The following is a 21520-nucleotide window of genomic DNA, read 5'->3' as shown; positions in this document are numbered from 1 at the left end:
TAAGGGGAAAAGAGCAGTCTACCAAAACGGCAGATTAGACACAGTTCATGTGACCTATGCGTGTGCACAAACCAGCCACATCACACACCACCATTTGTCTGTGCCTCGCATCAGACTTCAAAGGCTGCTGCTCCCCCCAAATCAGACTTCAAAGGCTGCCGCTCCCCCGGCCCCTGCATCAGAATTCAGGAATGCGCTCCCACTCCCCCCCGCCACAGCAATGCCGAGAGCTTGTTTTGCTTGTGTGCTTGCATCTTCTTTCCTTGTCTCTGGGTGTTTTCCATGTTCTCCCATTCAGTGCCTTCTCGACTCCGTACTTGATTGCTGTCCAAGCACCAACCCCCGCTGCCTCTATCATTATACACTCTCCCTGTGTTTTCCTGTTTCCCCTTGCTTTTTCCCGTCTCCATCATTCTGTGCTTTGAAACTGAACGCGCTTTGTAGCACTCAATCCTGGGTGTTCTTAGCTTCAGTCTCTGTGCTGCTGCACCACATCACTCAGGAACACCACCACATTACTCAGGGGCACCACCACATCACTCAGGGGCACCACTCACGGGCACCACCACAAGACTCAGGAACACCACCACATGACTCAGGAACCACACCACATCACTCATGAACACCTCCACATCACTCAGAGGAACGACCACATCACCCAGGGACACCACCACATCACTCAGGGACACCACTACATCACTCAGGGACACCACCACATCACTCAGGGACACCACCACATCACTCAGGGACACCACCACATCACTCAGGGACACCACCACATCACACAGAGATACCACCACATCACACAGAGATACCACCACATCACTCAGGGGCACCACTCACGGGCACCACCACAAGACTCAGGAACACCACCACATGACTCAGGAACCACACCACATCATCACTCAGAGGAACGACCACATCACCCAGGGGCACCACCACATCACTCAGGGGCACCACCACATCACTCGGGGCACCACCACATCACTCGGGGACACCACCACATCACTCGGGGACACCACCACATCACTCGGGGACACCACCACATCACTCGGGGACACCACCACATCACTCGGCGACACCACCACATCACTCGGCGACACCACCACATCACTCGGGGGCACCACCACATCACTCGGGGACACCACCACATCACTCGGGGACACCACCACATCACTCTGGGACACCACCACATCACTCTGGGACACCACCACATCACTCGGGGACACCACAACATCACTCGGGGACACCACCACATCACTCAGGGACACCACCACATCACTCTGATACACCACCACATCACTCTGATACACCACCAGATCACTCCAATACAGCACCACATCACTCTAATACAGCACCACATCACTCAGCACCACAACAGCACTCTTCTTGCTTGCTACGAATAAGTATTGCCATAGCCAATAGGACTCGCATTAGGAAAGTGTAAGCTATTGGCTTTGTGAATAACAATGCTATTAATTTATATATTTTCAAAGCCAACACATATTAATCAAATGTGTCATTTACAATACCAATAGATCACACTTTCCTAATGCGAGACCTATTGCATTGCAAATGCCTGTTTTTTTTACTTCTTCACTACAATTATCTGTATGAAAGAGATATGCATGCACTGTAAGAATCACAGTTTTGATTATAACTTCTTACTGAGAGGCAACACAAGGATCTCTGCAACTGGATCAGTAATCTACTGAACTATTTACATACAAATACACATCTTATAAGCTGTTTTCTGCTAATCAAAACTGTCACTAAACTGCACGCAGACCAGACCTCTTCAGCAATTCATTAACAACTACAGTTACCTTACTGCGACTATATCCTGGAACTTGCTGGGTACACAAAGATCTCTGCAGGAGAAACCTTAACCCCATGGTTTAAAATGCAGAATGTAAACAACTATATAATCCAAAAGAGATAAGGGGAGTTCCCTTTGGACCCTTTGTTAATCTTGAAAAACATTTCAAGTAGAGATGACAGTGGTGCCAAGTGTTACTGAAACTTTTAGAACATAGAAAGTGTTTTAAAAATGCAGTCTTGTTTCCTTTAAGGAAAATGGCATGCATTAAAAAAAGTTTTCTTTATTTAAACACTATCACAGACATGAAGATCTGCGGACTCTTGCAGGCCACCCTCCCTGGGATTGCGGCCAATCACACACATTTGCAATCTGTGACATGCCTATGAATAATATTTAGGCAGGTAATTCTGCGACCCCTTGTGAGATAGTATTTATTGAACGAGGCCTATATTTATACATTGCCAAAATACCAGTCTATGCACTCAAAACATACTACGCAATTTGAAACAGCACTTTTCGAAAATGGAATAAGAGTACTTGAGGCCCGTACTTGGGTGGGCAGAGTTTACTAAAAACAAATTTATTCGTTGATTCCTTCTCTCGTTAGACCTCCGCCTTTCTACTGCCACCGTTTCACCGCCATTTTAGGGGAAATTTCCATTTCCATCACTACTTATACTTACTACACGCTGTCACTAAATTACTGCCATTGTGTTAAAAAGCCACCCATGCACTCTATAATACAGCATTCACCTTGTTCACTCTTTTCAGCCGCTGACACTTTCTCAAAGCCGAAATAGGTTTCATCCTCCGCTTGGCTGCTGTGGACATCGCACACGGAGATCTGAACCACTCTCCGGAATCGGCAAAGACAAGCTAGACGCCTCCAGAGAGTGCCATTCATGCAAGTCGCCATGTTGCTCTCCGTTGCCCTTTACTCTTAAGCCTGTGACAGATGAGTGTTGGCGGCCATTTTGGAACGGGATCATATCTGGATCGCGCACAGTTACGGCTACTGTAAAAACTGCACGCGCTGCTAACTGTTCTACACAACTGACTCTCCAGTCAGTACACACAACCACCATTAGCGAACCAGTGCTATTCTTGAACGAGTATTGGTAATTTTTGAACGAGTGATTATTTATTTATTTTGTCAGACTAATAGTGTGCAGAAACTTCATATCTGCAACTGATATTTATGACGGCGACTGTCCCATGTCGCTGCACAGTTTAAGGTGTTTTTTTTCAGAATTATTGTAATTTTTAAACCTTTATAAACGGAATATGCCCTGAAATGGATAGAAAACGTGTTATTTTGTTTATATTAATAACGCCTTTGAAGTAAAAGGGTGCAGTATCGATCCTAATTAGACTATTTATTTGTTTAGTCGCAGAGAGATTAAGTGATTTGCCCAGTTACACAGCAGTAATGAACAAGAATGTTCTCTGTTTGCTAAAACAGCCCTGCCAAGTAGCACACATCAGGGTTAGACTAATGCACCACTGCACTAAAATGCATTAGACACGCATGCTGATTCCTGACACACAGGGATCAAGTGAGGCTCCAAAAGCAGCCCCAGTTAACTCATTGCTATGGTGCTGTGAGATATATTGTCTCAGTCACCATGCTGCACGGCAAAAATACATTTTAGTCTCTTAGGCAGCCCGACCCGGACTTAGCAGGCTGCAGGATGTTCAGGCGCAGGCGGGGCAGGAAAGTTGAGTCTTATTCCATTCTTTCTTACAGGCAGCAGCAGGCAGGACCAGATAATTTTTCCATCCTGACCCCTGTACTGCCACGGCACCCGCCCAGACCACTAGTGGTAGTGCCATGCACCACGCACGCCTGCATCCAGAGCCGATTTGGAATGCAAACCAGCCCTGGCAATTGTGTCAGACTGGCCGCGGGGGATAGGGGAGTGTGCTTGTGGAAAACACTGCAGCTGCTTTTGTTACAGGGGGCCCGATATAGCAGCTATGCTGCAAAATTGCCCCCATAACAAAAATGGCGCCCCAGGGGTCCAAATCTGGCCCAACCCTGGCGGCCCACCTGGGAAACACCCGGTGCCCACTACGGCCAGTCTGGGCCTGCCTGCATCCTCTTAATAGCCGCAAGGAGGTTGGAGTGCTTAGTGTGGGTGCCGAAGTTAATTACCACCGGTCATCGGGACAGCTCTCCCAGCTCTCTACTCCTGGCCGCCAGCCAACCAGGCGAAGTGCATTACAGCCCCATCCAACTAGACACAGCTGACAGAGGAGAGCTGTGCACTTACAGCAGACAATGGCATAGAGAAAACCTCCATCCCAGCCGAGGACAGTATGCTGCAATCTGACGCAAGACAACTTAAAAATGTGAAGCTGTATCGTTCAAAACACCTGTGAATAGTTAATCTAATGATGTTTTTTCCCATTCAATCAAGGTACTTTTAGTTTTACCATGCCCACAAATGCACACTTCATTTACTGCAATGCACAAAATAAATGTTTGTAATAGAGTGCCAATCGATATGCCACCCCTGACAGATACAAATGTCATGCATAGGCACTCCACAAACATAAAAATGCCACGCATGTACACACTGAGAAGTTTGCAGCTATGCTAAACTCTATTTCCAGCACTCATATATAAACTTATAACAACATATTGAAATAGAACAGGAAAGACTACCATTCAAATAATGCAAAGTAAAAACATTACAAATCCCAAGAACACCTCACAGTCTAGTAACAAATTACAATTCAGTAGGTCATGTAAGCATCTATGACAGCCGTATATACTATATGCCAACATTTGGAAAACAGAAAAGAGAGACTGAGGAGAAACAGTGGCCCTCATTCTGCTCGACCTCTCCGTGGCCTTTGGCACTGTCTCTCACAACACCCTTATTAGAAAACTCCACGAGATCGGCATACGGGGATCCACTTTTAAATGGATCTGTTCCTTCCTCACAGGAAGAGCCCAACCTTCACATCAAAGACCAAGAAACTGATATGCGTAGCTCCACAGGGATTGTCCCTCAGCCCCAACCATTTCAACATATACATGACATTGCTTGCCAACATCATCCAATCACAAGACATCACAATCATATCCTACGGTGCTTGCACCCAACTCATCCTCTCCCTGACAGACACGACAACCACCTCTAGAACCAACTTCACCAACTGAATGACCATGGTAGCAGACTGGATGCCAACCACTACCTGAAGCTGAACTCCAACAAGACGGAAGTACTGTCTTCAGCAACAAGACCTCCCCTCCTGGTGGTTGCCAGAGCTAGGACCAACAGTCACAGACCATGCAAGAAATCTAGGGATCATCGTACACAACGAGCTCAACATGATGGCTCAAGTCAACGCAGTGTGCACCTCCTGCTTCCATATATTACGCATGCTGCAAAAGATCTTCAAGTGGTTGCCTCAGTACACCAGTCGGACTGTCACATAAGCACTGATTACCAGCAAGTTGGACTATGGCAAAACTCGCTATGACAGAATTTCCAAACAACTCCTGAACAGTCTCCAGACAATTCAGAACACTGGCGCAAGACTCATACTCGACTCCCACACTGCACCCAAATCACACTGCACCTTAGGAAGTTTCACTGGCTCCCCATTCTCAAGCGCAGCCAATTCAAACTTCTCACACACACTTACAAAGTCAAAATACAACAGTGGACCAAAATACCTGAACATCAGCATACACTTTCATGAACCCACCAGACACCTACAAAAGCAAAACTGGAGGTCGTCATTTTCCTACATTGCACTCCAGACATGGAACGACCTCCCTCAACACAACAGAGCCTCCTTCTCACTTCTTGAGTTCTGCAAGAACTTTAAGACCTCGCTCTTCATATAAGCACCTTGGGGACCACACACCTACCCAAGAGCCTCAATACCCTCTTGGGTGATTAGTGTGCTATACAAATCAACATAAAATAACAGGGAGTTTAAAAAAAAAGAATCAGGGGGATTTATTTTGCCCATTGATTTCTATTAAAATCATGCACGCCAACATTTTAGAAGAGGAAAGTGGGAGATTTAAAAAAAAAACAATCTGGGTAATGTATTTCCCCCATTAACTTCTAATAAAGCAGAGGCAATTTCAGACAGGAGACAACCAAAATAAAGCATTTTTGGCTTAAAAAATGGGAGCCTCCTAACTGAATCAGGTCTAATGGCATATATGTGAAATGAGGACAATTTCTGGTGGAATAATGCTAAATTAAATACAATTTTAGGTTTAAAAATCAGCAGTCTCTCGCCTGGAACAGGTTTGATGACATGTATGGACTTCGATAAGACTGCCTCTTCCTGCAGCAAGGAACATATAAGCTATCATGTCTCCATGATTTACTACTGCTTCAGATTTCAAACCAAATAAAATAAACATAATACATAATCTATCAATTCAATTTGGGTGGGAATATCAATAAAGAATAAACATGACAACATTCATAGCAGCTAGGTTTCCCAGGTCTATGCATATTGAGCTGGTTCAGTCAAGGTTGTTTTTCTTTGAATTCCCTGCTTGTAGTTATGGGTTTATAATGGCATAAACAAGACTACAAGTCCCAGAATTCAAAGAAAAAAGACTGGCCCTGAGCAGTTAGTCATGCATGGACTTGTGAAACTTGGCAGGGCTGCACATTTGACATAATATTAAACAAGAGCACAGGGTGGGATTATCCTCATCTCTGTGTCATTTATTTAATTGAAAAATGTTGGTTAACAGTTGTTATGGATTTTTCTATTCTATGCCAGGTCCGCAGGTTCCAATTATGCAAGTTCAATGCTTTCCACAGCCAAAGGAAAAAAATATTTCCTGGTTTAAAAAAGAGTTTCTTTAACATGACAACTGAAGACAAGCCTATTGTGTGTATTATATCATCAAGACGTGTTCGCAGGGTGTAAGATTTGGACGACATAGAGTCTTTTAGTGAATGAGCACCAAAAAGAGACACATTTATTCCTGCTTCTGAGAGACTCTGTTTAATTCATCTGGCCAGTATGGGAAATGAAACAGGGCCAAAAGGGCAGACAGTTAAAATGAGGATTTGATCAGAATGAGAGGTTCTCAGATCGGAAGTAGCTCTCTTCGTTTTGTGCAAGCGACTACCTGTGCATAACTTGAGCTCTATTGAAAAATCCAGATAAGATACTTGACTGAAAGCAGCTTTTGTCCTTCTGAATATCACAAAGGAAATACTAATGGGTGCTCTCCAATTGGTGATTTGCTATGGGTAGATGACCCTCTGAAATATCAGATCAATAAGAGTTTACTGTTTTATAGAAAAGGCCCTCTGCTTCAAAGAAAGCATAATATTTAACACAAAGGTGATATTTGCTGTCATGGAATCCAAATCTTGTCCAAGCACTAGCAGGACCATCTGTCCGAAGCTCAACAGTATTGTTTGTGAGTTGACTCTGACCGGCTGGTCATTGTCAATGAAGCTGAAGGCTTGACCTGAAAGTCTTGCCACTTGCCAGCATTTCCAGAAAGTCTCTGCACTAAAAGTTGAAGGTGATGGCTGAACACCAGATTATGCTGTTTTCCTGCTTGTTCCTGGAGAATAGTTGGAAAAAATCGAAGATTCATTGGAGGTTGGTAAACCAACTCCAACACCACCGGAAACCAGCTCGGAGTTTTCCATAAGGGAGTAATCAGTACTATGTCTGTTTTCTTTTTCCAAACTTGCAGAGTCATCTTCAGGATCATAGAAATAGGAGAGAAAGGAAGGTATACATCACCAAAGCCATAAGGTTCAGTCTTCAACTGTTAAATAATGGTAGCTGAAAGGTCAGAAAGGATGCCAAAATATCTTTCTTGCACAGACCACACATCTCCATGATTCTGGAAAATAAAGATGTATTCAGCTTGCATTCACTGGGTTCACTCAAAAGTCTGTAATTCCAGTCCGTCGCCCTGTTCTCTTTGCCCACCAGAGGTACTGCTAAGACTGCGATGCTGCTAAACAGGCAGTACTGCCAAAAGTTCTTGGCATTCTCTTCCAACAATTGAGATCTCCTCCCTTCTAAGCAGTTGCTGTACTGCATCACAGAGATGTGATGTTGTAGTTTAAAGGCACGAATCGCAAAAGCGCTAACACGAAGGTTGAGACAGGTGATGTGTAAAGCCAGCTCTTCTTTGGACCATTTCCTACCTGTCTTACCATTTTACATTTTGGCATAGGAGATACAAAGGCACTGGAAAGAACTGTAGTGGAGAGGTCTGGTAAAGAGCACCTAAAAGGAGGGCGTTAATAGATCCACTAACCTAGCAACCCAGTGATGGTCACTTTTTCCCTGCGAGCATCTTGTAATTCTCTTTGTTTGTAGATATGATCTTCCGAAAGGGCAGAGATAAAGAGGCCGACATTAGGTTTATTCCGAAGCCTAGGAATGCCATTTGATTGGAAGGAATCAGGTACGATTTTGTCTAGTTGATGACCGTAAATTTTGCAAAAGACAAAAAGTCAACCCTAACGGTTTTGCTAGGAGGTCTGGGTCTTTGGCCATGAGTAGAATGTTGTTTAGATAAATTATTAGATACCCTCCCCATTATATCAGCAATTTGATTAATGGATTCATTAGCCTTGAGAAACACTAAGAAGGAAGAGGATAGATGAAAAGGTAATGCTAAAAACGCATAAGTCCCTTCACTGAAAATAGAGGTAGTAGCATATTTGGTGGAATAAATAAGATTGATAGATAGGCGTCTTTGAAATCGAGAAGTACCATGAACTCTTTCTCTTGGTAGGTCTATCAGAAGAATATCCTCAATCTTGAAATGTCGATAAAGTATCCAAGAAAATACTTCTTTGAACTGGGTTAAAAGATGATAGCCCCCACCATTCTTGTCCAATAAGGATATGAAGGGATGAGGGAAACCTATGCTGATTTCTTATGTTTGATTAAATGCACATATTGCCTGATCTATGAAGCCTTATTTTGTTGGGAGAAAATAAGCTACCTGTATAAGAAAATTTGTTGAGGGGGTTCCATGGAATTCTAGAAGAAATCCTCTGACCATCTTCAGGGCCCATGCATTGTGTGTACTTTGAATCCAGTTAAGTTTCAAATGTCGTTTCCTGTCTCCAAGCTCAAGCTCTACAGGGTAAGAAAGTTGGTAGCTTACCTGAAAAGAAGTTGCTTGTAGAGGATTTTTTCAGGAGGAGGCTCCTTTGGGTTGACAGTCAGCAGAGCACCCCCTCTCTATGCCCGCTGTGGAAAAAAAGGTGGGTCGGAAAAGCTTTTTCAAGCGCCACCTTTACTTTGTCTAGGGAAGTGAATGTATTGACAGACTTTGAAGCCTCCTTGATGAAAGCCTCTGAAAAGGAAACCTGCTGCTAATTGACCTACTCAATTTGTAGCCAAATCACAAAGTTTGGGGTAAATTCTGAGGAGGCTAGATCTACACCTCTCAACAGGTATTGCACCATTACATTGAACAGATGGTGAATTGCCTTCTGGGCCCAACTGGCTAACACATCAGGATCAATGGGGGTCCCTGATCTTGGTCGGTGTAAGCCAGATCTACAATCTTGGAGAGGGGACTAGACAAGTCCATGAACTTGACCTGAATGCCTTGAGAAGTCTGTTAATTCTCTTCTTATGGCCCTTCATATATTTACCCTGTAATGTCATTGGTTTTGAATTAATGTCCAGTGTATGAGCTCCGTCTTCCTGCATAGATGGTCTGGGACATTCTAACCGGAGCTGATAAGACCTCTTTTGTAAAGGGCTGTGTGAGGCTGTTCTGAACATAAAGAGCCACATTGGAGGACAGAGTCCATTCAGAAGAACGAGGATGGACTATCTCCTTGTGGTCAAAGATTTCCCATCGAAGGGAGGATAAAGGGACTGGGTCATGAGATGGACCTTTGCCAGCACCAAAGTCTTCATGTCTTTTCTGTTTGGGCACGGTGCATCAATATCTTTCATTGTCCTCATCTGAGGCTTTTGTTTCACCCTCGTCTCATCTCTACCATGGTCTGTGTCAGTGAGAGCTTCTTTCTTTACATGGGGGACTTTAGAAAGGTTATCTAAGCATGCTGTTTCTAACCTTTCCAAGTCATCCATCTTGGGTTGAGGTTTGTCTCCCATAAAAAGAAGCATCTTCTGATCCCATGGGGTGATTAAGTGGGGATTCAGGGAGGAATTAAAACAGAGTTTTTAATCTGTTGTACTACAGGGCCAAATAGAGCTAAATCTGGCTTTTGAACATAGTTTTGGATAGCTTGATCAAAGGCAAACCTATCGACCCCAGAACAAAGTTGGCTTTATTATCTACAGTGAGATCAACTTGCATCGAAGATGGTTACCCTGCAACATTTTTTTCTGGCATACTACCAGCATCATCAGTATCAACTCTGCCCCCAGTCACCAAATATGTATGTTAAATGTAGCCCTTAAATTATATTGGGCCCTTGCAACTTTCAAAAGAGAAGTCTCTAAAGGGGAAGAGGGGCACCTTCCAGCGCATAAAGGTTCAGCTCAGATGCCAAAATGCTCCTATGGTTCTAAGAGCCATTAGGGTGGGATGTAACCTCACATGACTGACATTTAGTGAAATATAGAACTAATCACATACTCACCCAAACATTAGTTGACAAAAGGGACCAAACGTTTCCCTAAATGGCTATAATTATTTTTTCGTCATATCATAGAACTTCAAAAATATATGATCATATGCTCAAAAGTAGTGACATACATGTCTACTAACCAATGCATACAACAAGGATTCAGGGTCAACAGATCCCTGAAGTAATCTAAAATGTGCAAACCTATTCATCACAAAAGGTAAAATAGGGGGAAGAGAGAATTGTCATTGCATGGTCTCTCTTACTTTTTAAACTTTTGTGATGATCTTTGTCTCTTTTAGAGTGATTTAGAAATCTTTTGACCTTGAATTTCCAGACAGAGGCCCTAGTTATGAGTGTTGTGCTTATGATGTGAATTTTATCACCGCTGAAAAAAAACAGATGCCACTGTGTTTTCATACATGTTATTGTTCCCAATTTAGGTAGAAGACTCCTGAATTTTCTAGCAGAACATTATGTTATTTTAGATGTCTCCTCTTAAAATTCTATTCACTTATATGTAAGTCAATTGGAAATAAAAAGTTCCCCGAATTTTTTTTCTAAATCTCCTTCTTAGTTTCCTGATTATTTTCTATAAATCTCTCTCTTAGCAATTAACAAATGTTTGATATTTATTGAAATGAAAATAAAATAATAAAGCTCCATAATTATCATAAGAGAGGCTTCTAGGCGCTGTTACTTGATTAAAAATCCATTTAATGTCAAAGACAGAGAGCCTCATGGGGAAAGATGAAGGAAAAATAAAACAATTAATTTAAAGCTTGCTGGAAGAGCCAGGTTTTAAACCTTTTATGAAAAAGAGAATGGCCCATGATCGAATAAAGGGCCAACAGTAGGCACTTCCATAATCTAGCTCCAAGGGAGATAGCAGAACTGACCCCTCTTCTAACAGAACGGAATCTGGGTGTTTGCAAAATAAACACATTCATTGGCCTCAAAGGTCTAGATGGAATGTAGAAGGAGATAATGTTCTGTAGACCTAAAGGGCCAACCCTGTTCAGCACTCTATGAATATGTGATTGCATTTCAAACTGAATGTGTTTAGAGATTGGTATCCAGTGAAGGTCCTTAAGTTTCAGAAAAACTGAACTATGCCTAGGAATGTTGAGTGGCAACCTGGCTGAAGCATTTTGAGCAATTTGCAATCATTCAGTAAGTTTTTTAGAAATGCCTAGATATAAAGCATTGGAGTAATCCAGCTCCACCATGGGAACGCTGCTACTGCCAGGGATCCATTATCCAAGGCAGTCTGAGTCCCGCAATATGCAGGGGGTGCTGCTGCGGCACCACCAAGCATAATATGAGTTTCCTCACTGCCACAGAGTTCATGGCAGTGAGCCTGCCATGAAAACTGTGGCACTGAGAAAATTAAGGGGTCCTGCAGGGCCCCCTGTTGCCTCAGGGCCAGGAGGTGCATGCAGGGGGGCACATGAAGTGCACCTCTGTGTGCATTAACCCCTGTTCCTGCACCAGTCCATGCTGTGCAGGAACAGGCTTTGGTGTTCCCATTGCAGAGCCTTTCTAAGGCTCACCACCTGGGCCATCAGAGCACCGCCCACCAGAACAGCAGAAACTCCTAATCTGGCGGGCAGTTGATGGTCGAGTTTGGCAGTGTGGGAGCGAGGCGGTGACATGACGGCCCGCTCCCACCCGCCAAACTCGTAATCAAGCACTTAATATGGTAAGCTCTATTCAATTCTGACCCCTGCGGAAACTGTGTTTGTGCAGGGGTCATAACTTCCCCATGTTAGACTTGGCACCTTTGGCGCGGGTTTCCCTTCCATGTTTCGCTGTTGTCTCCTCTGTTTTTGCTGGTATTAGATGCTCTGGGTGCTGTGCCACTGCCATTCAGTGCCACAGCACGAATGCTCCCTGTGTAAATGTAACTGTGAATTGGTATATCCCTGATTGGCTTATTTGAGTTACCTGTTAGTCCCTAGTAGTGTGGCCTGTGTGTGACCAGGGCTGGTAACCCAAATGCTGCTGGTGGGCCTGCAGTGCTAGTTTGCGCCACCCACAGAAGCAGCTTGTAAATGGTACCTCAGACCTGCCACTGCAGTGTCTGTGTGCAGTCCAGAACTGTCATCTTGGCTGTGAAGTGCCCACACTTTCCCAGCCCCTGAACCTTCCCTTGGCATCATGTCAGTCACCCCTATGGTAGGTGCATTGTGTGTCTAAGGTAGGACATGGCTTGATATGTGTAGCATGTACTGGTAGTGAATTACCCTCCATTTTGTTTTTCACTGCTGCAAGCCTAATCGTTCTCCTTAGGCTATAGTCCTAACTGACACAGGGAACATGGTAGAAATTCGAGTTTAGTATGCCTGAGCTCAGAATAATAAAATACATCTTTTAGCAAAGTCGGTTTTAATATTCTGTGTTTGAAAATACCACTTTTAGAAAGTAGGTTTTCTTGCCTAAGCCTTCCAGTGTGCTCTGCCGTTATGTGTATTGACTGTCTGGGTTTAGAGGGGCAAGGTAGGTTGAGTCAGACCTGGGTTGAATAGAGAGATCTGCATTGAGTACTGAGGAGGGGTAGCTCCTTGACCTGAAGTAGGAGGCTCCCCCTCCTACTGCGCGTCTGATGGCATACCCCCTCTTTCTGAAAGGAAGGATGCAGCCTGGTAAACAAAGTGCTCCAGGTCTGAGCAGAACTGGTTCTGGCTGGGTTCAGTGACTAGAGACTTTTGACAACAAAGACTTTTGGGGTATAAATATCTGTGCCCAAACCCCTGAGTTTTGTATTGCTCCTGGGTGTCAAGAAGAACCTCTGTCCATTTCACTGAAGGACTCTGCAGGAGAGGACTGTCCTTGTGCTTGTGTGCTATTTCTTGGATTGGCCTGCAGTAGTTCCCCCTGGTCTTGGAAGAAGAAGGAAAAGGACTTTTGAGAGACTTTTATTTTGCTATAGCAATCACCCAAGGGCTAGAAGAGAGCTAGCCTCCTGCTGGAGTCACAGGCACATCTGACTCCCCCACCAGCCTCCTGATTCCTCCCTGCAAGGATTTCTATCTGAAGGCGAGGCCCCTGTGAGTTTCAGGGCCTCTAGTTCTACTCCAGAGAAGAGAGTGCGTCAGTTGAAGTGCGTCAGAAAATTCACTGCGCTGCTGCCGCTGAGCGCTCGCAAACCTGAAACCATCGCACCGCACACTTGCGGGCCACAAAGTGCTTGCTACACCCGAAGATCATTGCATCGCACGTTTGCGGGCTTTTCGAGTGCTCACTAACCCCGGATCATTGCATCGAGATCATCGCATCGCAGAGCGGCGCCGTGTGTCCCCCATTTTCCTCGCATCACGCCCGGAGCGTCGCTCCCTCGCGGTGCACCATTTTCTTTCATCGTAACAAGATCGCACACTCAACAGGCTCAGCGCATCATCCCCCCTTGCGGCAAGGATTCAACGCATTGCCGGCCTCGCGTGAGGAAAATCATCACTACAACTCGTTTGCGACATTTTGTTGGTTTTGCTTCGAAATCCAGGTACTTTGTAAGTAAAAGGGTCGCAGAGACGACTGCCTTGAACTGAACACCTATTTGCACACTCTGAACTATTTTTACAGCATTTCAAGAATAATCCTACTTTACAGTATTGTGGCTTTTTACCGTTATTGGTCTAGTGTTAAGTCTATATATAAAGATACTTCTTTTTTATAACTACTTGTATGGTGTCCCTTTGTAGTGTTCCTCATTGTGTTACTGTGTATGATCATAAATGCTTTACACACTGCCTCTGAGATAAGCCTAGCTGCTCGTGCTACGTTACCACAGGGTTGAGCCGGGGTTATCAAAGGGTGCAGCCCCCTTACTCTGACTTAGGTAGAATGGTCCCTACTTGGACAGTGGCCAGCCATTGCCAACTAGAGACCCCCATTTCTAACACCCCAGCTCTGATGTAATCAGGGCAGCAATGCACATGATTATGAGTGCCCTGAATAGAGTTATGATATTTATTGCACCAGGTGAAATATGATACACCGGGGCTGAACTTTAGTGGATGAAAATAGCAACCTATCCTGAGATTCTTCCTAAAAATGGGGTATAACTTGGATTTTGTCGCTTTCCACACCAAACACCTTATGTCCTGTTCTGAAGAGTTGACCTGACGAAATGTACAGAGCGGTGCATAGGTAACAGGTGTGATAAACCCCTCAATACTTCTAATTGTGATTCCTGTGCAAATGTGTTGGTGAGGGAATTGTAAAAACTCAGAGCACTTTTAATCGAGACCAGTCAAGGGACCTCACCCTACTGAGGCCCCAATTTCGAATAATTCCACTATTACTACTGCATCATTTAATTATGATATGTGCAGTAATTTTTGTTACTGCACACATTGAAATTAGAAATAATATGGCCATTACCACAGTCCGTATTTTTGCTCAGGTTCATTTCATCTGATCAAACCTGCCTAAGTTTACCATAGTTCAAATGCCTGGTAATTTCTGATGCATTTGGAATTAGGAGCGAATATCACTAATTCCTCATGTTGTCCCCCACATTTATAGGAGGTATTTACGGCACCTTGGAAATACCTCACCGGGGGTAATGATGTTTATGGGGTGCAGTAAATACCTCAGCCAATTCCGCAGCACTCATGATCAAGGCATCTGTTTGGAAAAAGTAAACTATTTACCATACTCTGTAAATACCAGTACCTTGGAGTGAAGTATTTACGTGGTGTGGTACTTATCCATATTTCACACTTTGATTTGGAAATAGAGTTTACCATGCAGAAAAGGTCCTTAATGCACCACATTTTGCATGTTTGACATTTTTCTGACATTTTCTTGCTACATTTTGGAAGGTGTGTGGATAATTACCACAAAACGTTGGAATTCCATTCCCTGCCCAAACCTCTTACACGACCACCAATCTGAGTTCAGGCCAGCAGGGGATAGCAAAACTGCCCTAGCCAACCTCAAAGAAGAAGTCCTGCTGTCCTTAGATAGCAATAGAAAACCAGCCTCCTACTCTGTAGGAGGCTGGCTTTGTATAAGGTGCACCCTACAGTAATCCAGACAACCCTTGTGGTGATACGAGTGGTCTTAGACAAACCTTAGAAAGCTCTCTAAGTGGTAGCTATGCAAAGCAGCCTTCAGGCTTAGCTCAGAAGGAGTGTAAAGCAGCTTGTTTTACCAGTACTTAATCTTATGGTCTAGATTAAATGAAAAAGAACCACATAGTATAGTTATAAAAAAAATATCTTTATTATAAACACTCACTAACACATTGCAATACCTCCAACCCGGAGACATAATCACAATACACACAATACTTTGATAATAGAACACGTAAGTAGCACAAATACACAGTGGTCTCCAGGGAGAGACCAAACCATATACTAAAATAGTGGAATGCGAACCATGACTTAAGTCAGGACTGGACCCAGAAGATCTAGAAGAGTCGGGGACCCCAGGAACCACCCAAGATAAGTACCCAGGAACCCCAAAGAAGCTGTGTACAGAGTGGGAACACAACCTCATGCTTAATACAAGTCAATGGGTAAGTTGTGGTTGCAGTTTTAAAGAAGAAGGACACTTCCCAGTGGTTGATGGAAGTTTGGAGAGCCACCCCACCCATGGATACCCCAGGATACCTACACCAGGGAAGCCGGGTGCATAGGTGCAAAGTGATGTCGGAAACCACTGTAGACCACAATGGATGACTTCAGTGAAGATGCTGCTGGCGAAGAAGGTGAAAGAGTCCGGTGGAACCCAAAGGTGGTTTCAAGATACGAGGTACCTGCAAGCAGAGGGGACAGAGTCTATGCCACTTAGGAGTGACTAGGAGGCACGGAAGACTAATGCCCTCCGATGTCTGGGATGCAGGAGAGTTGACGGTGCCATTGAAATTGTAGCTGTGCAGACCAAGCGATGCCGTGGAAGACCAGGAGCGGCTCACGAGCTGTCTCATATCAGATGTCAAGAGCCAGGAGGTCAGTGTCTAGCAGGGGCACCAACAAGCCGTGGCAACGGCAACCAACGTAGTTGTCAAAAAGGTACAGTGTCAGGACCAACAAGGTCCAAGTGACTCACCACGAGCAGGTAAGTCAGAGCAGGCTGTGAGCAAGCAGGGGATCCCACTGGAGCCAAAGTAGACCCTCAAGAGGACCCACAGGCTGAAGGCACAGCAGTCGCAAGTGGACCTCTAGCAGCTCAACAAAAGATGAAGCCCATGGTGCAGAGGATGCTGTGCAGGCATAGAGCTTGGCTGCAGGAGATTCTTGAGGCTGGAGCTTCTTGGAGCAAGAAGATCTCTGGTGAAGACAGTTAACAAGCCTTTACAACGGCAAGTTGACGTGGTGCCCGGGGGTACTACTCAGGCTGTTCCAACTAGGGATACTGGCTTCAAACTTGGTGTGAAGACAGTGCAGGCCTCGACGGAGTTGCAGAACCACCACCTGTGTTGCTGAATCTTTCAGAGTCCGTAGGAGCTCAGGAATAACAGACCGGTCAGCTTTGTTGCGGTGCCTGCAGATGTAGGGAAGTAATTCCTTCACTTCAAGGTAGATTCCTTCGAGTGTCTTGGATGTCCACAGGCCTGTAGAAGAACCTATATGGAGCATAGGCACAGATGACGCAGAAGACTGGCAGGACGATGAGACCAGGAGCAGCAGCAGTCTTCCCAGTTGCAATATTGGTTCCCAAAGTGAAGTCCAAAGTACCCAGACGGATAAAGATGAAGTGGTTTCGGATCTGAATCTTGTCTCACGACTAATATAGGGACCCACCCACAGGTAAGCCCTTAAGTACACTAAGGAAAGAGTTGGGACTATTCAGGGATTTCCTCCCAGAGGAGGGACTGGACAGTGGGGAGGATACTCCCATGTCCTTTGTCCAGTTTCATACCAGAGCAAGGAGCCAATGGCTCCTGAACTGGTTTCAACTGGAGTATGCAAGGAGGGCCCCAAATGTGCCCTTGAAAGCTGTCTAGTGGTGCTTGCAAGCGCCCCCACCCTGTTCCAATACACTAAGTCCTGTCTGGGATGTGGCCACACCTCCCTGTGACAGGAAACCTATTGTCCTGCCTTCCCCATCTCCATCTTAGCTCAGCAGCAGGAGGGCAGAATCGTGTCCCTGGTTGGGAGTGGCCATAATTTGCTGTCCGGTTCTAGAAGACTGAGGGCCTCCTCGAGGAGCTTTACAGTGCATGGAACCATACCTCCAACACCGTTTACGGTGTTGAGGTATGAATTCCAACATGTTTGATACCAAACACGATAGGGTTCGTTCGAGCCACTTTAGAGATAGCCATTGCGTAATGACGCATGGCTACTCTATGTATCGTAATGACTGATGCACTTACAACCCGGGAGAATGGACTCATTAGATTGTAGGGGTGCCCTGCTCATGCAGGGGCACCTTCACACTTATTACTGAGAACCCTGCCTTCAGGATTGAAAGGCCTGCCTTTGGAGGGACTTATAAGTTTTAAGTGCAGTGACCTCAGATATAAGGAAATTATATCTGACATAAATAGTGCAAGCACCAGCTTACACAAGCTGCAATGACAGGCCTGTAGTCACAATCTGAGTGGTCTCTCATGGATGGCATAACATATGCTTCAGCCCATGGGGGACGCCTGGTGCACCTATGCCCTGGGTACCTTAGTACCATATACTAGGGACTTACAAGGGGTACATCAGTAGCCATTCCGGGGGGCACCTAAGTACTCACCATGTTCAATTTAGGGAAGAAGCACAGAGACTGGGGTCCTGATTAGCAGGATCCAAGAAAGGCTAGTCAGTAAGGCATAATGACACCAGCAAAAAGTGCGGGTGACCATGAAAGCAGATCCTACTTTCCTACATACTCCTTGAATTTTCAGTAGCATATAACAAACGAGACCATGTGCTCCTTCTAAGCAGACTTGCAGGCTGGGCTGGAGCGGATGGGTCTGCAAAAAATGTTATTTAATACTTTGTCTCAAACTAAAAACAACTGACCTGCATTGGGTCAACAGAATCATCACATGCCATCGCGTATGGAGTACTGGAGAGATCCCCTTTGCCATGCTTGTTCTTGAATTCCATGTGCACTTCGTAGCACAGTTAATTGAGTTGTGGCAAGTGTATCTACATATTTCATATGTTTTCCCAAATGAATTTCCAGTTGCAAAACAAGTTTCTGAACCAGACTAGCATAATTTCCTTCTGTATCATATTTTGCACTCAACGTGAGAGTTTCCTTAGCACGAATGGAGCAAAATCAGTTCATTTGCTGGGCTGAACAGAATTTACCTCAATGCGCTGTGAATGGCCGGCCAGTCTAGGTGCAGCAACCACCATGCTGAACACTGAAGGTACAGAATCTGGGAATCATATGCAATTCAGAGTTGTTAGCAGTCAAGATTAAGAGCATCTATCTACAGCTCTCCTTCCTATGAATATTAATCCCATTACTCAGTTCAGTTCAAAAGACTTTATTCGGTTTGTATAAACAACCATAATCGCGATTACGGTAGTAAGACAATTGCACACAATTATAATCTATAATAATAATATAAAAAGTGTGCTCCTAAAATTACCTAAAGGCTTTCCGCCATATTCCATAAAAACTGTTATTACTCAACAGGGGCTTCATTGTAACATCATTTCTTTCTGCGTACCTTAATTACTTTTAAAAATAAAAAGTGAAACATTAATACAGACCCGCTATCATCTAGGTCAAGCATAAATTTCAGGGCTGCAATGGGCGAACTGATATTTTGCGCTAATAAGAGGGGTTTTACATAGTGGCGCCTAAAGTTGGAATACAAATCACAAAATAGCATGAAGTGAATTGTGCTTTGCTGGCTCTGACCATCACAAGGATAGGGGGTCGTATCTGGAGGACAAGAGTTCAAAGAGGGGAAAGCAACTAAATGATGGCTAATACCTAGTCTAAATCTAATTAATACAAAATGATGCAGTGGGTTTGTGACCCTGGTTAAATAGCTGTGGCAGCCCTCCTCCAACACAAGTGATTGGTAAAATGTGACAGTTGGTTTCTCCCACTCGGATCTCATGCGAACTACCCTTCCTTTCTATAGTTCATGAAATTATCTTTATTAGACAGTTTAGTAAGTGTGGTTGCCTGCGGGGGGTTAGACCGAATTGGCATCTAAAACAGGCTTCTGTAGATAGAATTAATATAGCTTAGCAAGGGAATACACAATGCTATATCCAAGGACAAGCAGCCTAAGACGATTGACTTGGTGAAACTAGTCTCATCTTTGACCCACATAGAGTGCCAGGGTGGCAGGGGGCGTAGTGTAATTAGGTCCGCTAAATACTGTATCCCTGCCTCCCTATGCATTACATGCATTACTCTGTGGAAACAGAGGTAGATAAACATAATAGGTGCTTGTGAAAACAATTTTCCTCAATCTACAGAACCTTGCTATTACAAAAACCCCACACACCGGCCCCATAGGGAGCAATAGCAACTTCTCTAGCCTTGTATATAGCTAACATATCTTGTATGGGTCGGATGCCAAACTTCGCTGAAAACCTGAAAATCCCGTGGGCATTCCTGTTCATCTTGGGTCTGACATTTGTGGTTTTGAGGGACCGTGACCAATTACCTGCAAAAGTAATACCAAAGTAACAAAAGGTGTCAACAGTGGCTACCGGGATATTATCAGTATAAAAAGTTCTACATTTCTTTGACTTAGCCTCACAGATCATTGTATAGGTTTTGGTTTATTAACCACCAATTTTCTTGCAGGAGTAAAATTGCAAAAGGTATTCATTAGTCGCTGTAAGCCCACTGGGGTCCTTACCAGTAAAGCAGAGTCATCTGCATATGATAACACAGGTATAGGAATCCCGGCAACTCGTGGGGTATCTGCTTGAACCACTTGTAGAGCCTTCTCCATCCCTTTAATAAACAAGGAGAACAACAGGGGGGCAAGGACACAGCCTTGCCTAATGCCTTTCTTGACGTTAAAATTCATGGTGGATTCACCCTGGGAGCCAAAGCGAACCTTGCTCGATCATTTCTCATACAGCCTAGCGAGAAAACAAATGGTCGATTTAAGTACACCAAGAGTAAGCAAGGTTGGCCAGAGAATTGAGTGATTAACTAGATCAAAAGCACTGCTCAGATATGCAAAGCAAAGATACAATCTACCTCCTTTAGCACAGGTGTATTTACCTATTAGCAGATCTAGATTCACGCATTTCTCTATTGTCCCCACACCTTGTCTAAAACCGTACTGTGCTGGGGAGATTATCGAATATTCACATGCCCACTCTTCTAATCTCTTTAATAACACTTTAATCATCCCATTACTCAGAACTAACAATGGAGTGGAGTTAAGAAAAGCCCGAGTGATGGCATCACATGATTACTGCAACATTTCTTCACTGTGCAACGAAAGGGGTTTATTGATATCCTGCAAAAACTTTAAAATCAGTGATAGATATTATTCCTATACTTGGAAAATCATGAACATATTGAACCTGAATTAAAATTTCTACAGTTTCTCTCAGTGGATTACTGCAACATACTCTACACTGGGCGACGAAAGGGGTTAATTGATAGGCTGAAAAAACTCTAAAATCATGGAGAGATATTATTCCTATACTTGCAAAATCATGAACATATTGAACCTGCATTAAAATGTCTACATTTGCTCTCATTGGACTTAAGGAGTATGCTGGACTTTCTCTGTCCAGTTCACCAGGCCTGTTTGATCAAAGAGCCAGAACAAGATCACCACCCAAAACGTGCGCCTCACTGCACATCATACAGAAATCTATGCTCATCTACAGCAAACCCCTCGATTGTTTAAAAGGATGAAACATGAAGGTAGATCACAAGGAGAACAGGGTCCCACGCTTCGAAACCCACCGAATTGGGCTCTCAGAGCAGAAACGCCTACAAATTGAATTCTTCTGGATCATCTTCACCTGAACGCTTCCTAAAGGAGGTAATTACTGGATGTAGTAAACTCATAACCTCAACCCTGCACAAACTGGGGTTTGCACAGGGATCAGAATTTTCTGATCCAGTTGTAATCATGCCCTAGTGTACAGGAAGTCTTGTTCCCAGTGTGGAGAAGGATGAATCATCTAGACCTGTAACAATCGAACATGTGGGCTCAATT

At 44.2% G+C, this 21520-nt stretch overlaps 1 protein-coding gene across 1 annotated transcript in view; it reads right to left on the bottom strand.

The window, feature by feature from the left end:
- Positions 1 to 2799, bottom strand: part of COQ5 (coenzyme Q5, methyltransferase) — a 58539-nt gene extending 55740 nt beyond the window's left edge. Inside the window, exon 1 of the mRNA XM_086942853.1 lies at positions 2576 to 2799. Within this exon, the coding sequence (XP_086798979.1) occupies positions 2576 to 2738 (163 nt within the window). The 5' untranslated portion in view covers positions 2739 to 2799. The remainder of the gene's footprint in view (positions 1 to 2575) is intronic.
- Positions 2800 to 21520: the final 18721 nt, after the last annotated feature.

Source organism: Lissotriton vulgaris, chromosome 11 (genome assembly GCF_964263255.1).
Source record: "Lissotriton vulgaris chromosome 11, aLisVul1.2, whole genome shotgun sequence".
NCBI lineage: Eukaryota > Metazoa > Chordata > Amphibia > Caudata > Salamandridae > Lissotriton > Lissotriton vulgaris.
This window is presented reverse-complemented; position numbering and strand designations above follow the sequence as displayed.